At 39.3% G+C, this 20,597-nt stretch overlaps 1 protein-coding gene across 4 annotated transcripts; it reads left to right on the top strand.

Annotated features, from left to right (window-relative positions):
- The first annotated feature begins 11,288 nt into the window (after positions 1 to 11,288).
- LOC133459335 (uncharacterized) lies at positions 11,289 to 20,160 on the top strand. Of its 4 annotated transcripts, XM_061739225.1 has the most exons (7): positions 11,289 to 11,442; positions 12,869 to 13,073; positions 14,113 to 14,275; positions 17,248 to 17,628; positions 17,753 to 17,820; positions 19,659 to 19,702; positions 19,914 to 20,160. In XM_061739225.1, the coding sequence occupies exons 2-7, from the start codon at positions 12,870 to 12,872 to the stop codon at positions 19,969 to 19,971; spliced, it is 918 nt and encodes a 305-aa protein (XP_061595209.1). In that variant the 5' UTR covers positions 11,289 to 11,442; position 12,869; the 3' UTR covers positions 19,972 to 20,160. The 4 variants fall into 4 exon arrangements, with proteins under 4 accessions (XP_061595209.1, XP_061595211.1, XP_061595210.1 ...); XM_061739227.1 differs by lacking the exon at positions 11,289 to 11,442 and having other exon boundaries at positions 12,244 to 13,005; positions 14,167 to 14,275; XM_061739226.1 differs by lacking the exon at positions 11,289 to 11,442 and having other exon boundaries at positions 12,244 to 13,073; positions 14,167 to 14,275.
- Positions 20,161 to 20,597: the final 437 nt, after the last annotated feature.

The raw sequence follows: 20,597 nt of genomic DNA, 5'->3' as shown, positions 1-20,597 counted from the left end.
ATGGTAGCCACATTAGCAGTTTTAGCTTCCATAAGAATCATGTTTTCATTAGCTCACAAGCCCACGTGTAATCGTTTTAATGTCACAATGAATGCATGGCCTAATGCTATCAAGTTAGCGAAATACATGCAAAGATAAGAGTTTGAACGTGCTTACCTTGAGAAGACGAAAGCACAATACGCTCAATCTGATAAAGAAAATACGCTGATGTTGTTTGTCGTGTTGTTTTTACCGCCAACCCAAACGTTATCATGAGTCATTCATTACATAGTGTCCGTATCCGGGCTAGAACGGATACGGAAACGGCATCAGCAGCTTCAATCCGGGTTGCCATAGCGACAGAAACAACAAGATAATAATTTGTTTCTTTCATCTATTTAAATGTACTGTAACCGTTTGCAAAAAATAAAATAAAATAAAATAACATCTTTCAATTGAAGGTCTGCTCAGAGGATTTAAGCCCATATAAGCTTATTGGCTTGAGGTCCATATTAACTACATAAAATATTTAGGCCTTCTATATAGAAAAAACAATGTCAAATTCTTGCTGGAAATGTTAAGAAAATGCATTTAATTTCCGCAAAAAAGGTTTAACTGTCGAAACTTTGTTAAAAGTATTAATAAATCATAAAGAATACAATCATAATGTCGGCCATGTTTGGACCTATGACCGGTCACGTGACAGCACATACAATAACATTATGTCAGCCTTAAAAATGGGTGATATCAATCTACCAGAACATACTGGTGGGCCAGTAACGTCACAGCACATACAATAACATTATGTCAGCCTTAAAACTAGGAGATATCAATCTACCGAACATACTGGTAGGCCAGTAGGGACATACTGGCCTAAAGATATGGCATGATATCATTGATAATGCGCATATTCAATGGAATGACAACGTGGGTATCAGGTGACCTTATTGACCGGTACAGTACAGCTGGCATACAGTATGTACACTGAATTTGTACTATTAACAACCCTCCCCAATCTAACTACTTGTACTTTCTAGAAATGTCATGAATTAACCTGCCAAATGTGCCATCACAGTGTTTCTTTGCAAGCCATTCATTCCACTCAATCACTGCAAGGTGGTCAGAAAGCAAAGTCTCAGTACGATTGCCCCTGAGCCTCCAGATCTGCTCCTTGTAGGATCTCCAGGCCCTCTCGATGTGCTGAGTATGGGCACCTACCTATCTACATACCACCTGCTGTGGTTGACAGTGTGGTGATCATAGGGAGTACACGATAGGCACGCCATTCGTCGCTGATAACTGATGATCCAACCTTCACATGCTGAGCAATCAAGGGGACTAGATAGCCTCGAGTTCTTCTCTCTACAAGTCGTAGAATTGGCTTTGTAGAACTTTGTCGTTGAGCGTGCTTCACACCCAGCATCCCAAAGACCCACTTTTTTCTTTTCCAGCCACCAGCCATTCTTCCTCTCCCATACTGATGCAGGAACAAAAAACAAACATGTACACAGATACAGTATGAACAAATACATTGGTTGACTGTATTTCACAATTATGTGAATTAACTATTACTATAACACACCTTTCTTTTGTGCCGAAAATGGCTCTCATCGATGACAACAAACTCCCTTCTTCCACCAATCTGCTGGCCTGTACGCCTTCTCATCCTTTCAACTGCAGTGACACAGACGTTCCTTATTCTTTGTCGCCATTTTACTTAGAGTTGTTGAGCTGCCTGCAATCGTGTCCTCCATCATGTCTATTTGCCGCAGGGGTAACCCTGAGAAAATCTTCAAAATATAAAAATAAAATACTCTTACCAAGCATACTGATCTCGACTGTTCACCCTCTTCTTCCATTCCATGTGCTGATGGCATATTCTGCATTTCCTTTTTCTTTTAATCAGTTTCTTCTTCTGAAGCCACTTTATCAGCTTCAGGGCTTTTTTTTTGTGAAGTGTCCTCGGTAATAAGATTCTTTAGTTGTCTGAATCTGCTCATCGTTTGCAAAAGTTGAGGTTTTTCCACGGCCTGTTGATAATGTAACTACTAAAGGCTGAGTAATGGTTCTGCGTCAAAACAACGCCGTGCCTACGGCGTAGGCTTCGCGTCGACACGTACCACACGCTGTCACTGACCTGCACCTCCCAAAAATTGTAACTACGCGTCGAGGCGACGCAGACCAAACGCAGACGGAGAGGGCTTTGATTGGTTCGCTTGGTAGCAACGCATTTCCGGTTTCCAGTTTGAAGCAGTCGTGAACTTTCAGCGCTCTTTTCTTCGTGTATGTGTGATTTTTTTTTGTTTAGTTTTTTTTGCACAATAGTTGTCCTTATCTCTTTGATTCACTGTGACCGGAAAAAGTCGGATAAACCATTCAGGAAAAGATCGTGAATTAGGTCACGGGGGGTACTGCACCGCGGTGAAATGGAGTGAAGGAGAAGTCCCTTCACAACGGTGTCACGGCGACGGCGTGTGCACGGCGACGGCGTGTGCACAACGTTGATTTGACGCAAAACCATCAGGCTTTACCAACGCCTAACGCTTTCTGTGTAGTGCGCTACATGAAACAAATTAAAAGCCCGGGGTCTGTGAGCGCCCAGAACCGCAGAGGATTATGGGTATTGTAGGACTGCCGCATTCAGGACACTACTGTGCATGCTTTTATCGTCAGAAACGCTAGTGCGCCTGCTCTACTGACACTCGCAGAGCAAACACGTTGCCATTTGAACAATAGCGCGGACGCAGAGGTGCAGGTAAGGAAAACTTGGCGCCAAGTCGAAAAGGCGTGCGGAGACGGGCCAAAAAGAATGCCATTGTGGAGCCAGATACGGAAGAGATCCCTGTCGATTTAACTAGTGGTGAGTAACTTGTTTCCTTTCGATATCACCATGTACAGTTACGTTAGGTATGTGTGTGTGTGCGTGTGTGTGTTGTGTCCTACCCGTTACGCCACCGCCAGAATCGGCAGCCTGGTCGACAGCTTCAATTTGTTCATCACAGATGACATTCTGATTCTGATCACACAAACCTGCAGGGGAGACGTAACATTCCACACTGGAGGGATATTGATGCCTGACCTGCGCGCATATATCGGGCTGCTGCTGCTGGCCGGAGTATACCGGTCACGCAATGAGACAATGCGCGGCCTGTGGGATGACCGCACTGGCCGGGCCATCTTCAGGTCCACCATGGGTCACAACACATTCAGGCTAATCAATGTCTGCCTGCGTTTTGATGACAGGCTGTCTTGACCGCGGCGACAGAGGAATGACAAGCTGGCTGCTTTCAGAAACATATGGGAGATGTGGACTGCTCGCCTCCCACTACTCTACAACCCGGGCAAGGACGTCTGTGTTGACGAGCAGCTTGTACCATACCGAGGCCGCTGCTCCTTCCGTCAATACATCCCGAAAAAGCCTGCCAAATACGGGATCAAAGTTTGGGTGACTTGTGATGTGGACACCTCTTACGCATGGAGGATGAGTGTTTATACAGGGAAACAGGCTGGCGCTCTGGTGGAGAAGAACCAAGGGAACAGGGTCATCCTCGAGATGACGGAGGGGCTCAGAGGTGTCACCGTCACCTGCGCCAATTTCTTTTCGTCCTTTGCCTTGGCAGAGGAGCTGCTGCAGAGGAAGATCGCTCTGGTCAGCACAATCCGGCGCAACAAGCCGGAGCTTCCTCCAGAGCTCCTGCAAATGCGGGGGAGAGCTATCCTCTCCTCCATGTTTGCGTTCACTAGGAAGCTTACATTAGTCTCCTATGTGCCTAAACCGGGAAGAACGTGCTGCTCATCAGCACCAAGCACCGGGAGCCGGCAGTGAACAGCGGAGAGAAGAAAAAAACGCAAATAATTTGCGACTACAACCACTGCAAGGGAGGTGTCGATAACCTGGATAAGGTATGTATCATTACGCATACACATTACACATATATAAATCATTCACTTTAGATTCAGATTACTTTATTCATTCCAAAAGGGATGAATTAATGCTTATGACTTATTTTATTTTGAATTCATGTGCTGTCTGAGATGTTTACTATTTTCTTGCAACTGTATTTGTGTATGATGAGGAGGCACATTTTTATTCACTTTTGTCTTGGGTCTTGTTTTTTTCCTGCCTTCTACAGGTTGTCGGCACCTACAGCTTCAGGAGGATGACCAAACGATGGCCCCTCGTACTGTTCTTCAATCTGCTGGATGTCAGTGCCTACAACGCTTTCCTCCTCTGGACCACCGTGGATCCCTCATGGCAACGGGGAAAAGGTTACCGGAGGAAGCTGTTTCTTGAGGAGCTGGGGAAGACTCTTGTGGCTCCACAAATGGCAAGGAGACGCCGCCTTCCCTGTACACCAGCTGCTGCTGCCTTGGTGTTGGATGCTCAACTCAAAGGAGGCCCAGGTCCAAGTGCAAGCCCATCCCCACACACCACCCAGAGGAGGAGGCAGTGTGTGTTGAGCACCAGCAGGAAACACGTTTTCTCCACCTGCAGCAAGTGCGACAGTCCCATCTGTAAGGAGCACTACCAAATTGTTTGCAGCTCCTGCCTGAACTGACTCTCTCACACACACACACACACACACACACACACACACACACACACACACACACACACACACACACACACACACACACACACACACACACACACACACACACAGTCTATCTTTCTCTCTCTCTGACACACAATTTTGTTGCTGTTATTGAATGATATTTAGATATTTAGCCAGTTTTGATGTTCCTGGCTCACTGTTCATTGCTTCACTTCTGGATTAAAAAAATGTGTGATCAATGTTGCTGCTCTGTGTTTTCTGTGTTTTTCATCACACATACATTACAATTTTAATGTATAATATGTTTTATAGCTACCTTATGAAATGCGCATTTTACTAATGCTTAATAGTGTATAGTTGTAAGGTTTATAACTGTTTATTAATGCTTAGTAATGTATGAATAATGCTTTACTAATGATGAATTCATGATCAATTAAGCATTTACTGATGCTTAACTAATGCTTAATAGTGTGTAGTTATTATAAAGTGCTACCGACACTCAGTACGTGCACATGCAGCGATTCAAACTGGTTGGAGATCATTTGCACACATCGTACTGACTTTTAAACTGTATGTGAACACCTTAAGTCAGTCAAGTAATCTGATCAGACTGGATTCATCAACCCGCTTGCAGCACCTAGATAAGCCAGTCGCAACCACCTTGTTAATGCCATGTGTACGGAGACATGGATATTACAGTCTGCGCATGCTCGAGAATTTCCCCCGGGTGGGGTTTTCCCCCGGGGGAGGGGATTCACCCGGAAGTGAAAGGAGACGACGCAGGACGCAACGCTGCTCAGTAGTAGCTCCCTGGGGTGTCGTGTGACTGCTTCAGGGGTGTCGTCAAAATATTTCCTATTCTGACATTTCATATATAAATACTGTATTTTCGCGACCATACGGGCGCCGTGTGAAAAGGCATAGCCTCAGTCTTGTGTCATATTTCTGTATTTAAAACACACACGGCGCACCGACCGAAACGGCACACACACAAGAACACACACACAAGCACAGGAGTGTGCGTATTTAAAAATACAGCGGGAGCAAAACTTTGTTTGATTGTAGGCTACTTTATTTCAGTTTTTACATTAATCAAACCCATTAAGTCTCATCCTCTGTTTCTGCATTAAAGAGCTCCGCTAAATCAGCTGTGCCAGTCCGAATTCCTCGCTGTCAGAGTCACGTTCCGTGCCGTGCGGTGCCTCGGAAATGCACGCTTTTGCAAAAGCTCGCAAAATAATCCCAGCAGACACGTTAGCCCACGCATCAACAATCAATCTGCAAACTGTGGCATAAAAAACACAAAATATGCCGTACCCTACGCCGTAGGCTGCGTCTATTTAACGCGGACCTAATGCCGCGTTCCATCTATCCTCGGAAGTGGGGATTTCCCAGTCCCCAGTCGGAATTTTCAACTGGAACGCCCCTCGAAGTGGGGTTTCCCACTGGGAAAGTGGGAGAGTCTTCACCACCCCCGAGTTACCATTCCAAGATGGCTGCCATTCCCAGTTCCCACTTCCGATTTCTGAGGTAAATGGAACGCGGCATAAACTCCGGAGCCGGCAGAAAGAAATCTCTAAATTTCGGAGCAAATTTCTTAACAGGCGTAGCTACAACTGTTAGATTTCATCTATTAAACCAACATCTTCCTAAATGATTTATTTCAGCCGGCGTGATTCTCAACAGAGCAGCGTCCCAGAGAGAGTTTCTCTCCCGGGGCTGACGCAGCAGCCTGACCCGGCGGACACGTCTCTTCTCGGGCTGTGAGCTGAGGTTGCTCCCCGGGAGCGGCGGCTCTTCTCATCTCCGAAAACATCGGGTCAAATTTCTTAACAGGCGTTATTTGGATAAACTGAGCCCCGGTTGCGGATCTTAAGGTTACCTTTATACCTGAAAAAATATTAAAACTTAATAAAGTGCAATATTAACAGCGCTACAGCTGAAATTAAAACAGCTTTTGGCTCTCTGCTTCCTGATCAGGTTAGGGATGAAAACGAGGGGGAGTAGGAGAAATGGGACAGGCACCTGGGCCAAGTGCCCTAGATCTCAAGTGCCCTAAAATCTCCCCCTTCTTTTTTAGGGGTTAGGGAAGAAAAGAAGTGCGAGTGGAGAAAAGAAGGGCGAGTGAAGGAGAATTGGGATTGGCCCTTAGAATGCACTTTTTCCTTGTTGTTAAGCGGAGGTCAACCGGAAGTGGCTCTTTGTTGAAATGGTTACCATGGTTACCTCGGGTACAGCGCCACCTAGCGTCACGGAGTCAGCCATGCTCTGGTTACAGTGGTTTATTCAATCTGATTCAGTCTGATCTCAGAACAGCATGTGTGATCAGATAAGTTGATCCAATCTTCTGCATGTCATTATCTGATCAGATCTCCAACCACCTTGAATCGCTGCATGTGCACGTACTGACTGTTTATGGCTGAGGTTTGAAATGTGTTGACTTTTTAAAATGTTGATGCAGGAATTCAAAGCCCACATTGTGAAGCAACATAAATGTTCTTGCCAATGCCAAAGTAAATCTTTAAGACACAGGACTATGGTTACCTAAACTGTAAAACTGACAAGGTAAATAAAGTAGCTCAAATGAAGCACCTCTTGTTCCTTCCGAGTCCACAATTTCCAATGCGTTGTGATCCGTCAGGATCAGTGGTTCGTTGCGTCCCAAGGCATCTTTTATCATATCATATATTTATCATACATGGGACACTGGCCTCCTGCTCAGTAAATCTCACTACCACCATTCTGCTGTTCACCAGCTTTCCACTCTGAATTACATTTAGGGTCATTCATGATGATGAACATAGAGAAGTGCATATAAAACATTCTGTTTTATTGACAGGGGAATAGGAATTTAAAAGGAAAATTAGCTTACTAGTAGGGGGGCCTACTCATCAGATTCTGATGCTGGTGATTTTGGAATGTTAATTTTTGTAAACTTGCATATCTTTATTCTTGGGGGTCTCAGTATGCCAAAAAAACATGTTTACAATTTTTTAGGTCAAGTTTAGCATGTGTAATTAGCATAATTAGCTAATTAATTGCCAAAAACGGAAATGACTGTATCTTTGCTTCTAGGTAACATATACAGATGTTCTAAGAGTCTAAATCCATGTTTGTAATGACCAGGAATTCAACTGTTACCACTGTGAAGTCATACCACCTTTCATAATCTGCACAATTAGCATAAATTATGCAAAAACTACATGAAAATCATGGAAATTGCCATATCTTGCAAATGTAGCTGTCTTGGAGAGATGATCTGAGACTTGTATTGACTACGTGATTATTTTCACATGTCCTCTTTCACATTCATATCCTGCCTGTAAGTCATGCAACCTTTTGTAATTAGTAATCTGCATACGGGTCAAAGACGTATAAGGCCTTTGAGTAGCCCATTTTTTAAATACTTAAAATAAAGATATTTTTGGCCATTTTCCAAACATTTGAAATGTAGTGTACACATACATGTATGTGAAAACTTCAAACAAAGGTATTTTAGTGTTTTTAAACCTTTAAACCGTCATTTGGGGTCACCATTTATCTCAAAATTAATAGATTTCCATAACAAAATGTATATTTTAATAAGTATCAGTAATTAAATTAACTGTTCAAGAAAGATAGACACATTCTTCCTTTCATTTTTTGAAAACCATTTTTAAATACATTCTATCCATAATGGCAGTGTCACCCTCTTACTTACTCTAAAATTCATAAAACTGATTTAAAATGTGTACAAGGTGTATCCACTTATGCATGCTATACCAATAATTTATATTTGAACCAAAACTGATAGACTTTCAATTTTGAATTTGATACAGAATTGCCATTTGTTGGTTACCCCACATGACAGGTGGTCTCCCCACATGATGCTTTCAAGTTTAATCAAATATAACAGGCTAACAGTTAGCTATATGATCTAAGCTAGCTACTTCTCACCACATATCACTAACAAATTTACCTTCAAAATATAGATTTGCAAATAAAACAAATTATTTACAGTTTTAGGGTGGTCACCCCACATGATATCAAAATGTGACGTATACACTGCAGCAGTTAGAAAGAGGATTTATTTGTAAAGGAGAGAGAGAGACTACTGACCTGCAGGTTGTCTCTCATGGACCCTCATGGAGTAACTGGCTGATGCAACATCCTCTTTGAGATGATTGTCAATATAAAAGTCCCTCAATTGTATTTTTTTCATGGTCACCCCAGATGATAATTCAGACAATGAACATATTCGGACAAGATTAGTTTGTGCCGGACGGTCACCCCACATGATGTTTTCACACTTCAGATGGCAGAAAATGACCAATAACCAACATGTTTAAATAAAATAAGAGTGGGCACATGTAGAAGGAACGTATTAGACATACATGTTATATTTTTTATTCATTTTTATGTTTATTATTAGGTAAAAAGTTCCATCGGACAGAGAAAGTAAGCGTCACGTCTTTGACCCATACATGCTTTATTGATTGTTTTGAAAGCAAGACATTACCCGTTTTGCTTTTAATTCATTGATAAAAGTGATCTGTTTGTATATCCTGAAGAAAAAGAACATGAAACACATATTGATGACATCACCAAGATGCCCCCCACCCCACCCCACACACACACACACACACACACACACACACACACACACACACACACACACACACACACACACACATCTATTTCTAGGAAACACAGAATGGGGGGTCGACTTTAGTATTATTTCTAGACAACATCTGTAAGGTATATTAATGACATAGTAAAATGTTGAAATAAGGTGGAATGCCCCTTTAAGGCATGCAACTCCAATAATTAAGCTAATCAATGTTATTGAAAACACCTGAATGGTGCTGCTTGGACATATCACCAGTGCCTAACAGAGGATAAGGTGTTTCTGGTCTGCATGAAACTATCATTGTTACAACTGCAAGTCAGGCCACTTTTCATCTAAATACAGGTAAGCAACTTTACATTTTTCTTACTGGGAACACTAGGTGTTCTCAGTCCTAAGGAAGGTATCATAGATTGAAACATTGATGATAATATTATTGTATTCCATATGTAACAAGGTTACAATTTACAGTTTATTTTTGTTGATGAAACTCCACCAAATCCTTAATTTATTATATTCAGTCAATGTTACTGTTCCATTCCAACTGTGTGTATACCTGTACTGTCACTTTAAGGGCGAGCTGCATTCCCGAGCTCATGACGTCACACAGCTGCGTCTGCTCCTCAGTTATGCTGGATTCTCTGAGAGCAGGTATGCTGTGTGTTCCCGTCACAGTTAATCTTTTTTATTTAGTTTTCTTAACAGTGCTAAACAACAGTATGCAACCATAAATGATTTCAGTAAGCTTGTGATTATAGGTGCATTAGGGTTGAATGTGAAGTCTGTAAATACACTTATAGGACACGTGTATTTTCCGATTCTACAGGATTCCATGCGGTTTGCAGAGCGGGTGTTTGTTTATTTGTTTATTTATTGAGATCCCCATTAGCTGCAGCAGAAACTGAAGCTATTCTTCCTGGGGTCTTAACAAAAATAATGCAATACAAAAGAAAACAAATTAGAGAAAAGAACTTAAAAAATAAAAAAAATACATATGTATACACACATACATACATACACACATATACTCATATATATCTATTATATAATAACACTACTATGCAATAATACCATTATATCTCATGTACTAAAACAATCATATTACATACACAACTATTCCATACCGAAACCATTACTTGGATAGATGTTGTTTAAGTAGTATTCTGAATTGATTATTGTTAGAGAGTTTTACATGATTGGGTAAAGAATTCCATTCTTTCATTCCTCTATACAGGACTGTACGTTTGATGGCATTAGATCTAACCTTAGGTATTGTAACATTTAGTGTTAGTGTTGTAATAGTGTTAATGGAGACTACATGTTCACACTGTTATTTTGTGACTGTACAGGTATGTTTATTTCGTTTTGTTATGCATTGGCATTTTATATTAATTGCAATTGGTATGTTGAAACGGATGTGTGTGGCTAATTATAATGTTTTGTCCAGGGTTTTCAAATAACATGAGATGCACTTTTGCTGTTAGTATTAAGAATGTATTAGATCAATTACAAAGTGCATATGTCCTCAGTTATGCTGGATTCTCTGAGAGCAGGATTCCATGCGGTTTGCAGAGCGGGTGTTAATGGAGACTACATGTTCACTAGGAATGGGTGATATTTTACCGTTCACGATATACCGTCAAAAAAATTCCTCACGATAAGAATTTGTCATCTCGCGGTAAAAACGATAAATTCCCATTGATGATGTTTTTGTGTAAAGATGATTTATGGTTCTGCGTTAAATCCACGCACAACGTACGTGAAGGAAGGAAGGAAGGAAGGAAGGAAGGAAGGAAGGAAGGAAGGAAGGAAGGAAGGAAGGAAGGAAGGAAGGAAGGAAGGAAGGAAGGAAGGAAGGAAGGAAGAAAAGAGGAAGGGAAGAAGGAAGGAAGGAAGGAAGGAAGGAAGGGAGAAAAGAGGAAGGGAAGAAGGAAGGAGAGAGCAGGAGGAAAGAAGGAAGGAAGGGAAAAAAGAAGGAAGGAAGGAAGAGAGAAAGAGAAAGAAAGAAATAAATGAGCCAGAAAGAAAGAAAGAAGGATAAATTCCCGTTGATGAGGTTTTTGTGTAACAAACATGGCGGATCTGAGAGTGAGATAGATTTATAGTTACAAAGATGGAGTTGAATTGGTATTTTTTTTATCATCATTTTTATCGTTATCGGGATAAATGCCAGAAATGATCGTGATACATTTTTTAGTCCATACCGCCCATCCCTAATGTTCACACTATTGTTTGTTTATTTTGTGACTGTACAGCGCCACCTTGCCACCACCAGTAAAGAGCAACCAACTGCTACCTGTGGTCCGACTGTCTTCTTCTGACCACCCAGAACACAACGCAGAGGCTATCAGGGGTTAACGGATGTGCAGCCAGTTAGACTGTGTAGTAGAGCTAGGCACACCCGTTACACAAGCATAACAAAAATGAAATATCTCGTTAAGAGCACTTTGTTTAAGAGAGAGAGAGAGGGAGGGAGGGAAACTTAAGGAGAACATCCTCTGTAACTTTACTCTGTAACAGTATCAGCAATGTAGTAGTTTCTAAAAATGGCTTCACCCGAAGGGCCAGAACTGTTTAAGTACAATTGCACTAGTTAGCTGCATCTCCTATTGAAACAAAAGGGACTGATAATGTTGAGATACACACTAAAGCAATAACTCTCAAAGTCTTTAGTTTGACACGTTAATCAATCAATCAATCAATCAAATTTTATTTATATAGCACCTTTCGTCCAGGTACATGAAATACAAGGTGCTTTGACATTTTGATTGAAAAATAAGCATAATAAACAAATAAAAACTGGGAGAGCAAAAAGATAAAAACTGGGAGACCAATGCACCCTGACATACAATATAAAATATATAAAATTTATAAAAAGATAAAAGTTCAAGGATTAAGGCTAAAAAAAATAATCAGTCCACAACAATAAAAATAATAAAAACATTATAAGAGATAGATAAATAAATAAAACAGATACCTTTAAAAAAAATTTAAACGGACTAAAACTATAAAATGTGATGCTACATAAAAGCCAGACCAAAGAGATGAGTTTTTAGTCTACGTTTAAAAATGCCCACATTTCCAGCTCCTCTCAGATAATGACGTTACTGAGTTCCCATGCTACAAAATAGACATTCATTCAAAAGTTTATTGGTATTGTTATATTTGCCATTGCTTATTAAGCTGATTAAAAATTCCTCTAATCCTAATAGACGCCTCTAATAAGCATGTAGTCACCAAGCTTTCATCCAGGACCATTGTTTGTAATTGAGGATGCCAGTAGTGCCCTCGCCCCTGGCATCCTTCACAGTACAATTAGATAGGATTGCACTGTATGACAGACATTCCAGTTAGTCTACAGTACACATTATGTCAGCGTCCGATGATTTCCTGCTGCTTTTATTGTCTGTCTCGGCCCATTGCAGCATTAAATGTATATTTAGCAATAAGTAACTGCTTCATAAAATATTCAAGATTTTTTTTAAATCGGAAATCACAGATAGGCCCATATTTCGAGTGTATGCAGCAAGCTTCAGTAAAACAAATGTGTGATACTGAAGACTTAAACCAGTGGAAGTTTACACACTATGTCCAGTATTGACAGCATATTACATCTTCTATCGCTCCATTTGCAATAAGACTATTATGCATGAATATACGTGCACTATAATCACTCGACAGCAAACATATCTGAGATAATCCCTCTCTGTTTCACTTTTATTTGCAGAATGACAAAGCCCAAAACAAGGCTGTGCCCCTCCTGCCAGGCCCCAAATTCCCTTGTGAGGAAGAGCTGTCTGCGGTGTGTGACCCCACTTCAGATTAATGAAGCATTAAAAAAAAAAAAAGCCAAGCTGAATGACAGTGAGTGGGCGTCATCGGTCAAAAAAAACAGAAATTCCAGCAGGATCCTCAAGTCGGCCCAGCTATCTGTGAGTTTTAATAACTATAGTTTAACAAGAGGTTTGGCTTCCCAGACATGGTGATCTTATTTGTTAATCAATCCTGCTTTCTGTCAATTTTGAAACCACCATTATGGCTGTAACAAACCAGGTTTTTTATAAATAATCAATACTGCCTGTTGCACTTTCACCTAATAACATAATTAGGGCTGGGCGATATATCGAGATTTTAATATATATATCTATATATTTTCAAACGCGATATTGTACAATATCGTTTATATCGATTAAAAAATATATATATATTTTTTTTTTTTTTTTTTATTTTTTTTTAATTTTGATATAGCTTATTTCGTGACAAATTGACTTGAATGTTTTATTTGAGATTTGCACAAATGTTTTGTTATTTGCACAACTGTCAACCTCAGTGGAAAAGTCTGCCTGTTACTGTCTACATTGTATTAATTGCACAGTGTATTTTAATTTAATTGTTATGCAGGAAAGGGATATTTGTTTTATTTTATTCAAGAAGCATTTTTATTCTATATATGCAGGCAGTTTATTTTTATTTCATTTGTTTTATACATTTTGATATTGTGCAGACCTCTGTTAATAAAGGAACCTGTGTGACATTTGGCACGAGGCTTTGTATTAAAACTGACTGTTTTTTTAAGGGTTTGCCTCAGAAAAAAATGAAGCTAACAGAGATGCTAACAGAGATGCTATGCTATAATGCTTTGGGGGAAACCCCAATTATGGCACAGAAAAAATATCGAGATATATATATCGAGTATCGCCATTCAGCTAGAAAATATCGAGATATGACTTTTGGTCCATATCGCCCAGCCCTAAACATAATGTATGAAATGTCTAAATATTGTGATGAAACGCACAAAGCTTAGTGACTAAGAGCTGAGCAAAAAGTAATTTAACATTGAAAAATCAGTGAAGGTGAAGCTCTTGAGTTGGTGCTGATTAGCCTCACTTTTACATGCCTAAACTCCCGTTATGCTAATTTGTCAAGCCAAGGTGTAACTGTGTATATTTTTCTTCACTGTAATTCTTGCAGGTTTTAAAACTAAATGAACTTGGATGCTTCCCCCTTTTATTTACTGGGCATCAGGGCCGCAACGGGGAGATCTACGGGGACATGTTCCACCACATCTCCCAAACTGATGGAGTTCAGGACATCATCCAAAAGATCAAGAAACTCTATGAGCACCTCCTGAAAAGTAAGATTCCATTACATTCCACAAATGTAAATATACATGTTACATCTATCCAATTGCAGCATTGACAACTCATCCAGTCTGAGCCTTTTTAGAGAATACGACCTCTGCTGTAGCCTGGAACTGTTATCAATGCCATGTTATCAATGTGGACACCAAGATAGTGATATGAGCATACCACATTAATGAATGAATGAAATTGTTTATTTCGGTTACATTACATTATTTGCAATTCAAACTGTGTGTGTGTGTGTGTGTGTGTAAATGACAAAACACTTTCATACAAGTTTACACTCATCAGTTTCACACAAAAAATAATAATAAACTCTGTAACCGAAAAAGGAATAGGCTGAAGCCAAAGCTTATATTTGCCTACCCTGTACTTTCCAACTGAAAACCCAGATTATCTGCAATATGAAAAGAAACAAAAAGAGAAATTTCCCTTTAAATTGTTCTGCTTAACCAAATTATACTCCAATCATTTAGCATTGTAATCCTTAATTATTTTACTTTTCAATATTTTTTTAAAATTCAACAGAGATTTACACAGTTTCACTTCATCACTAAGTTGATTCCATAATTTGACTCCCAAAAATGAAACACATCTATATTTAACATTAGTCCTCACACGACATCTTTCAAAGACCCACAGCCTTCTTAAATTATAATTTGTTTCTCTTAATTTAAAGAAATGCTGAAAACAAGCAGGAAGGCTATTATTCTTAACTCGAAACAAAATTTCTAATGTTTTTAAATATACAATATCTATGAATTTTAATATGCATGACTCTACAAATAATTTATTAGTAGTGTCACGATAAGAAACTTTATTTATTATTCTTACAGCTCTTTTCTGGAGTTTAACTATAGGGTCTATATAAGTTCTATACGTATTCCCCCAAACCTCCACACAATATGACATGTATGGCATGATAAGAGAGAAATACAGTATGTGCAGACATTTTTTATCCAACAGATCCCTTGTTTTGTAAATTATACCAATAGATTTAGACAATTTCTGCTTAATATAATCTATATGTGGCTTCCAACAAAGTTTATGATCTATAATTACTCCCAAAAATGTAGTATCATATACTCTTTCAATTTCAACTCCACTTAGATTCAATTTAATTTCACAATTAGTTCTAGCACCACCGAACACCATAAATTTCGTTTTACTTTCATTTAATGATAATTTATTATCATTAATGGAAGTGCTGTTAATAATTACAGGTCACTTGATACCCTAATGCCCAGGACACACAGGTGACCTAAGCAGCGCATGTGCTTAGTGTTATTGCTTGCTTTTCATTTTGGTGTCAAACAGGTCAGAGCAGCGACACTGTCGACATGAGCAGTGCGAGTTATGCACATGTCAAACATGGCTGCTGTTGCACTTCATTGGGACATTTGTATTCTTGTCTATTTTTACTCTGACACGCACGCAGTTCTCTGCAAAAGTAGACCTGGAAATGACCTATAGACAATCATATCGACATCATACCAGTGTTTCACTAACAGGTTTAATGTCTGTATCTGCAGAATATGACAGACATGATGAGAACACACAACAGGGGAAGGACCAGATTTTTACATTATCTCTTTTCTTTTCTCTCCTCCCTCTCTTCCTGTAGCTCTGTCTCTTTTTCAATATGTGTAAGGCAAAATCACATTATTATATTTATTGATAATTATCAATCAATATACCTGACACTAGTGATGCACCGATTGTTCGGTAACCGAAAATGTTCGGCCGAAAATGGCAAAAAAACACTTTCGGTGTTCGGTGGGAAAAAAACCGAACAATTAATAACGGCGTTGTAATATAAGGAAATAGACTGGCCACTCCGTAACTGTTGCGCACCACATAAATCGTTGGCCAACCAAAAACTAACCACATAAGAATTTAACTAACATTCACCAGCAGGTGGAACCAAAACAACATAAATCAATCTATTACAGGTGCGTTTAGATGACGAAATCAAACAGATAAAAGAGCCTGGAGTGAAGTGGTGCAAACATGTCAGCAGTGTGGAAGTATTTTAGAGTGGCAGAGAATAATACAAGAATGGCTGTTTGCAATGAATGTTCTGCTCAAATATCTAGAGGGGGCACATCTGCAAAGTCTTTCAGCTACAAGTTTGATTTATCATTTGAAATGATAAAAAACCCTGAGCGCTTTAATGCATTTTTATTGTTTTAAGGCCTATGTTACAATGTTCAGTCAGTTAAGCCTAACGTAAGCTCAAAGATGGCCAAAAAATGTATTTTGCTAATTTATTTATTTTAAGTTATTATTCTTTGCTGGTATAATGTCTGCTGGAATATTTAAGAAATGCTGGAAAATTAAAAAATGTTCAGTTTTTTATGTTCAACAAATGTTTTCTACCTTGTAATTTTGTAAAAGATTTTTTTCTTTTAAAAGCATGCCTAAATTAAATTTATTTGATTTATGCAATGGTGAAAAAATTGGCAAAATAAATGAAAAACTGCGAAGAACCATGTTTGGTATTGTTCGGTATTCGGCCAAGTGTTTATTATTATTTTCGGTTTCGGTTTCGGCCACAAATTTTCATTTCGGTGCATCACTACCTGACACTTTTCGATACTCAATAGTATTGAAGCAGTTTGGTCAGTACCATAAAAGTATTGGCGTTGGATATCCAGCCCTACAGACGCAGCAGCTCAGCAAGGCCACCCACATGCGCTGCTCGATGGTGTAAGGGTCAAAGCAACGTCTCTTAAGTCTTCCTTACATTCAAATGTCAAATGGTTACCATCACAGCAATGTATAGTGTGTCATTTCAGTGTTGTCAGATGATATATCATTTTCTCTGAAAGTCACACCAAGGATAGTTGTTATAAGTGAATTTCAGTGTGAAGTTATCTGGGTGTATGCGTGCACTACATTTTTTCTATAACATTTTCTTTAAAATGAGTACTTCTTTTCAATATTTTATTTGCAATATTTGCAGAGTTGTTTGCTCCACAAGCAGCTGGGACACCAGCTGGTCCTGTGCCCCTGGTGGAAAACTGTCCACCTGCCCCCCCTGTGGACAACCAGTCTGGACCACAACCAGATGGAGGAGGGGAAGAAGTAGTTGTTCTTCACCTTCCACCCATTTCACCAACTTCCCCATCTCAGCCCCTTCCATTGTCTTCAGTCTCCTCTCAGCCTCCTCCTCCATCCTCCTCCTCTCAGGTTCTTCCTCCATCCTCGTCCTCTCAGCATCCTCCCCCCTCCTCCTCCTCCTCTTCTTCATCTTCCTCCTCCTCTCAGTCTCCTCCTCCATCTCCAGTCTCCTCTCCGTGTCCTGCCTCTCCTTCCAAAAACAAGAAAAGACTCAAACTGAAAGGTTAGATTTCCTCAATACTACAAAAATGTATTCAAATGATGGGTTGGGGGTTAGGGTTGCCACTTCAAAACACTTATGACTTCATGTGTTTGGGGTTTTTTTTAATATTTTTTTCTTTTTCTAGAATGCAGAAAACACAGGACCCAGAGGGTGTTCATGTATGAACGCATTGTTGACAGAAGAGTTTTAAAAGTAAGTATGTTCTTTCTTCTTCTTTGATTTCTTGTGAAATACGATGGAAAAACATTTAAGGTTCAAAGTCTGTTTATAGGTCATTGTACAACACAGGGTTGTATAAGGAAATGCAAAGTGTAGTCCTTTTAATGTTTCACAAAACAAAACAAATAATGGTGTAGTTTTGAGGATGGATTGAGGACTCTCCCAGTCTAATGAGAGAAGATGCTTCATACTCTGGTGGTACAGCAGCGGATACTTCTGTATTTTCTTTGTGATGGCAGCAGTTTGAACAGACTGTGGTTGGGGTGGGTGTTGTCTTTAAGTATCCTTTGGGCTCTTTGGGCATCTCACTTCACCGATATCACTGATGCCCTGCAGATGGGTACAAATGATGTTCTTGGAGGTTTTAATCACCCACTGCAGAGCCTTCCTGTCCTGGGCCATGCACAAACCATATAGTCAGGGGGCAAACCCTAAGATTGATAACTCTGCTCACGATTCTGGGTAAAGTTTGACAACCTTATTTTTTTGTTAGAAGGAACCCCTAGGAGGAATAATAGGGGTGTTGTCATCTTGGATTGTTTTGCTGGTGACCACTGGAGGCGCTGTAACATTCAAATAACGGCCAGAAAAGTCAAAGAAAAGTCTCTTTCTGGGCGTGACGTCACGGCCGTGTCCGTGCACTCCATGGATGTATTATATTAATATATATTATATAATTATATTATATTAATACATGCATATGGTCACAATAATGGTCAAAATGTACAGTTTATATGCAAAATCTTCAATGTTCAAGATTTTATATTTAGGGAAATGGATAAAACATCAATTGAAAAACATTTTTTTTTAATTGTATTGCTATATTTTGTCCAATATTGGTTAAAAAATATGACTTTTTTATAGGCGTTTCTAACACACACATAATAACCATCTTTTTTCTTTTTTTTTTTGCAGTGAAACACATTTTCTATGAAATCCTGTGTCAAAAACGTCTATAAAAAAGTGATATTTAGTATATTCTAGCGCCTCTAGTGGTCACCAGCTAAATAATTCAAGATGACAACACCCCTAAAATTCCTTCTATAGATTTGTTCTAACAAAAAAAATAGGTTGTCAAACTTTACCCAGACATGTGAGCAAAAGTCTTAACGGAGGCTTTTTTCTAAAGTTGCCCCTTGATTAATACTAAATTGTGATGTTTTCAGTCAGGATGCGCTCTATACCTCCTCTGAAAAAGCTGACAATAATTTAGCTCTGAAATCTAGCCTGCTAAAGTTTGTTTGGAAAGTAGAGCCTTTTCTGTGCTTTAATTTTGTAACCAGGGTGGTGATGTGTGATGACCATGACAGGTTCTCTGATGTTGATTCCAAGGAACCAAAACTGTTAACCTGCTCCTTCTCAGCTCCACCAATGTAGACAGGAGTGTTTCTTTTCTTCCTGCTTCCTAAAAGCCAGAGTGGGAGTGTAATTCTTAGGTATGACAGAAACTTCCCTATTTCAGTCCTTGTCAGCTGCCATTGTCACATTATGGCTATAACCTGCAAGAATGTTTAAGTTAGTTCACTCAGAAATCTCACCATTTCAAAGGGATTTTGTGTTGCACCATTTAAAAACAAATGCAAATCTTTGCTGTTGGACCAAGATTGACAGTGTTACTAAAAACTTGTGCTTATACCTGGCATTACATGTATTGTAATTTATGCAGTCATACATAGGGTTTTGGAAATTCAGTAATTATGCAATATATTCGGCTATTTCACAGTACACATCTTTAAGAACTGTCTCTGTAAGAAATGCTTGTTTTTCTCATAATTAATTGTGTCATTTTGTTCTGATGTCATGCCTTTCAGGGAGAAGAAGAAGTCAAAGTGCGGTGGAAACCATGCTCTAAGTGGTAAGTTCTGTGTGTTGGACTGGAAACAAAGGATTTATACATTGATTATCATATCGTTTTAACGACTTAAGTACTATAACATGACATATTAGTATGGAAACATGTTTAATAAGGAACTTACAGACATTACATTTCTTACATGTCAGAAGCAAGGTCAACCTTTAAACGTTGTTTCCTGTTTAAATGTGTTTTTTCTTTCATATCCTGGCAGTGGCAAGGAATGGGATGACACGTGGGAGCCAGCTCAACAGTACCGCAGCCCAAAATAAACTGGTTTCCACAAGTTCTGTCCTGTTCCGTTCCTGTTCTGTGCAGTTAATTTTATTTCCAAATGGCAACTTTATTTTATGAATATATTTATTTTATTTCCACTTTATTTTTGTTTGTTCATATTCCTTCAGTTGAATGATGTGGCCCCTTCTCAGTCACATAAAATGCATTTTTCTAATACGTTGGATTCGTTGGAAATTCTGAAATAAATTGTTCTTTGTGGTATGTTTGTTGTCTATTGCATTTTTTAATTTGTTAGTACAGTTATTCCTTAAAATAAAATTCAAGCTCAAACTGTTTAACCCTACTTAACAAAGTGACTGAAGGGGGACATATAAAATGAGTCTACTAGTCTAATCTATTAGATCTAATCTATTAGTCTACTATTAGTAGACTGAAGACAATCAAACTCATGTCATTGATCAATGGTAGTTTCTGGTCAGTTCCCATCCTTGCCCATACTTAACAGCCACATCAGGTGTGTCTACATGGCCATACCATTGGCCCGTAATTGCAATACTTAACTCCGTTGCATAATTCGCGCCGACATTGAACGCAACACCAAAAGCATTAGAATATTTTAAGTTTCGTACCTTAATCAGCATATGTTTGCTTTTCTCGGTCA

Source organism: Cololabis saira, chromosome 14 (assembly GCF_033807715.1).
Source record: "Cololabis saira isolate AMF1-May2022 chromosome 14, fColSai1.1, whole genome shotgun sequence".
NCBI lineage: Eukaryota > Metazoa > Chordata > Actinopteri > Beloniformes > Belonidae > Cololabis > Cololabis saira.
The sequence above is the reverse complement of the archived record's forward strand: the minus strand, read 5'-3'. Positions and strand labels throughout refer to the sequence as shown.

Coding starts and splice junctions, on each gene's coding strand:
- LOC133459335 (XM_061739225.1), top strand. CDS start 12,870: ATGACAAAGCCCAAAACAAGGCTGTGCCCCTCCTGCCAGGCCCCAAAT. Junction 14,276..17,247: donor CTATGAGCACCTCCTGAAAA/GTAAGATTCCAT, acceptor CAATATTTGCAG/AGTTGTTTGCTCCACAAGCA. Junction 19,703..19,913: donor TGGAAACCATGCTCTAAGTG/GTAAGTTCTGTG, acceptor ATATCCTGGCAG/TGGCAAGGAATGGGATGACA.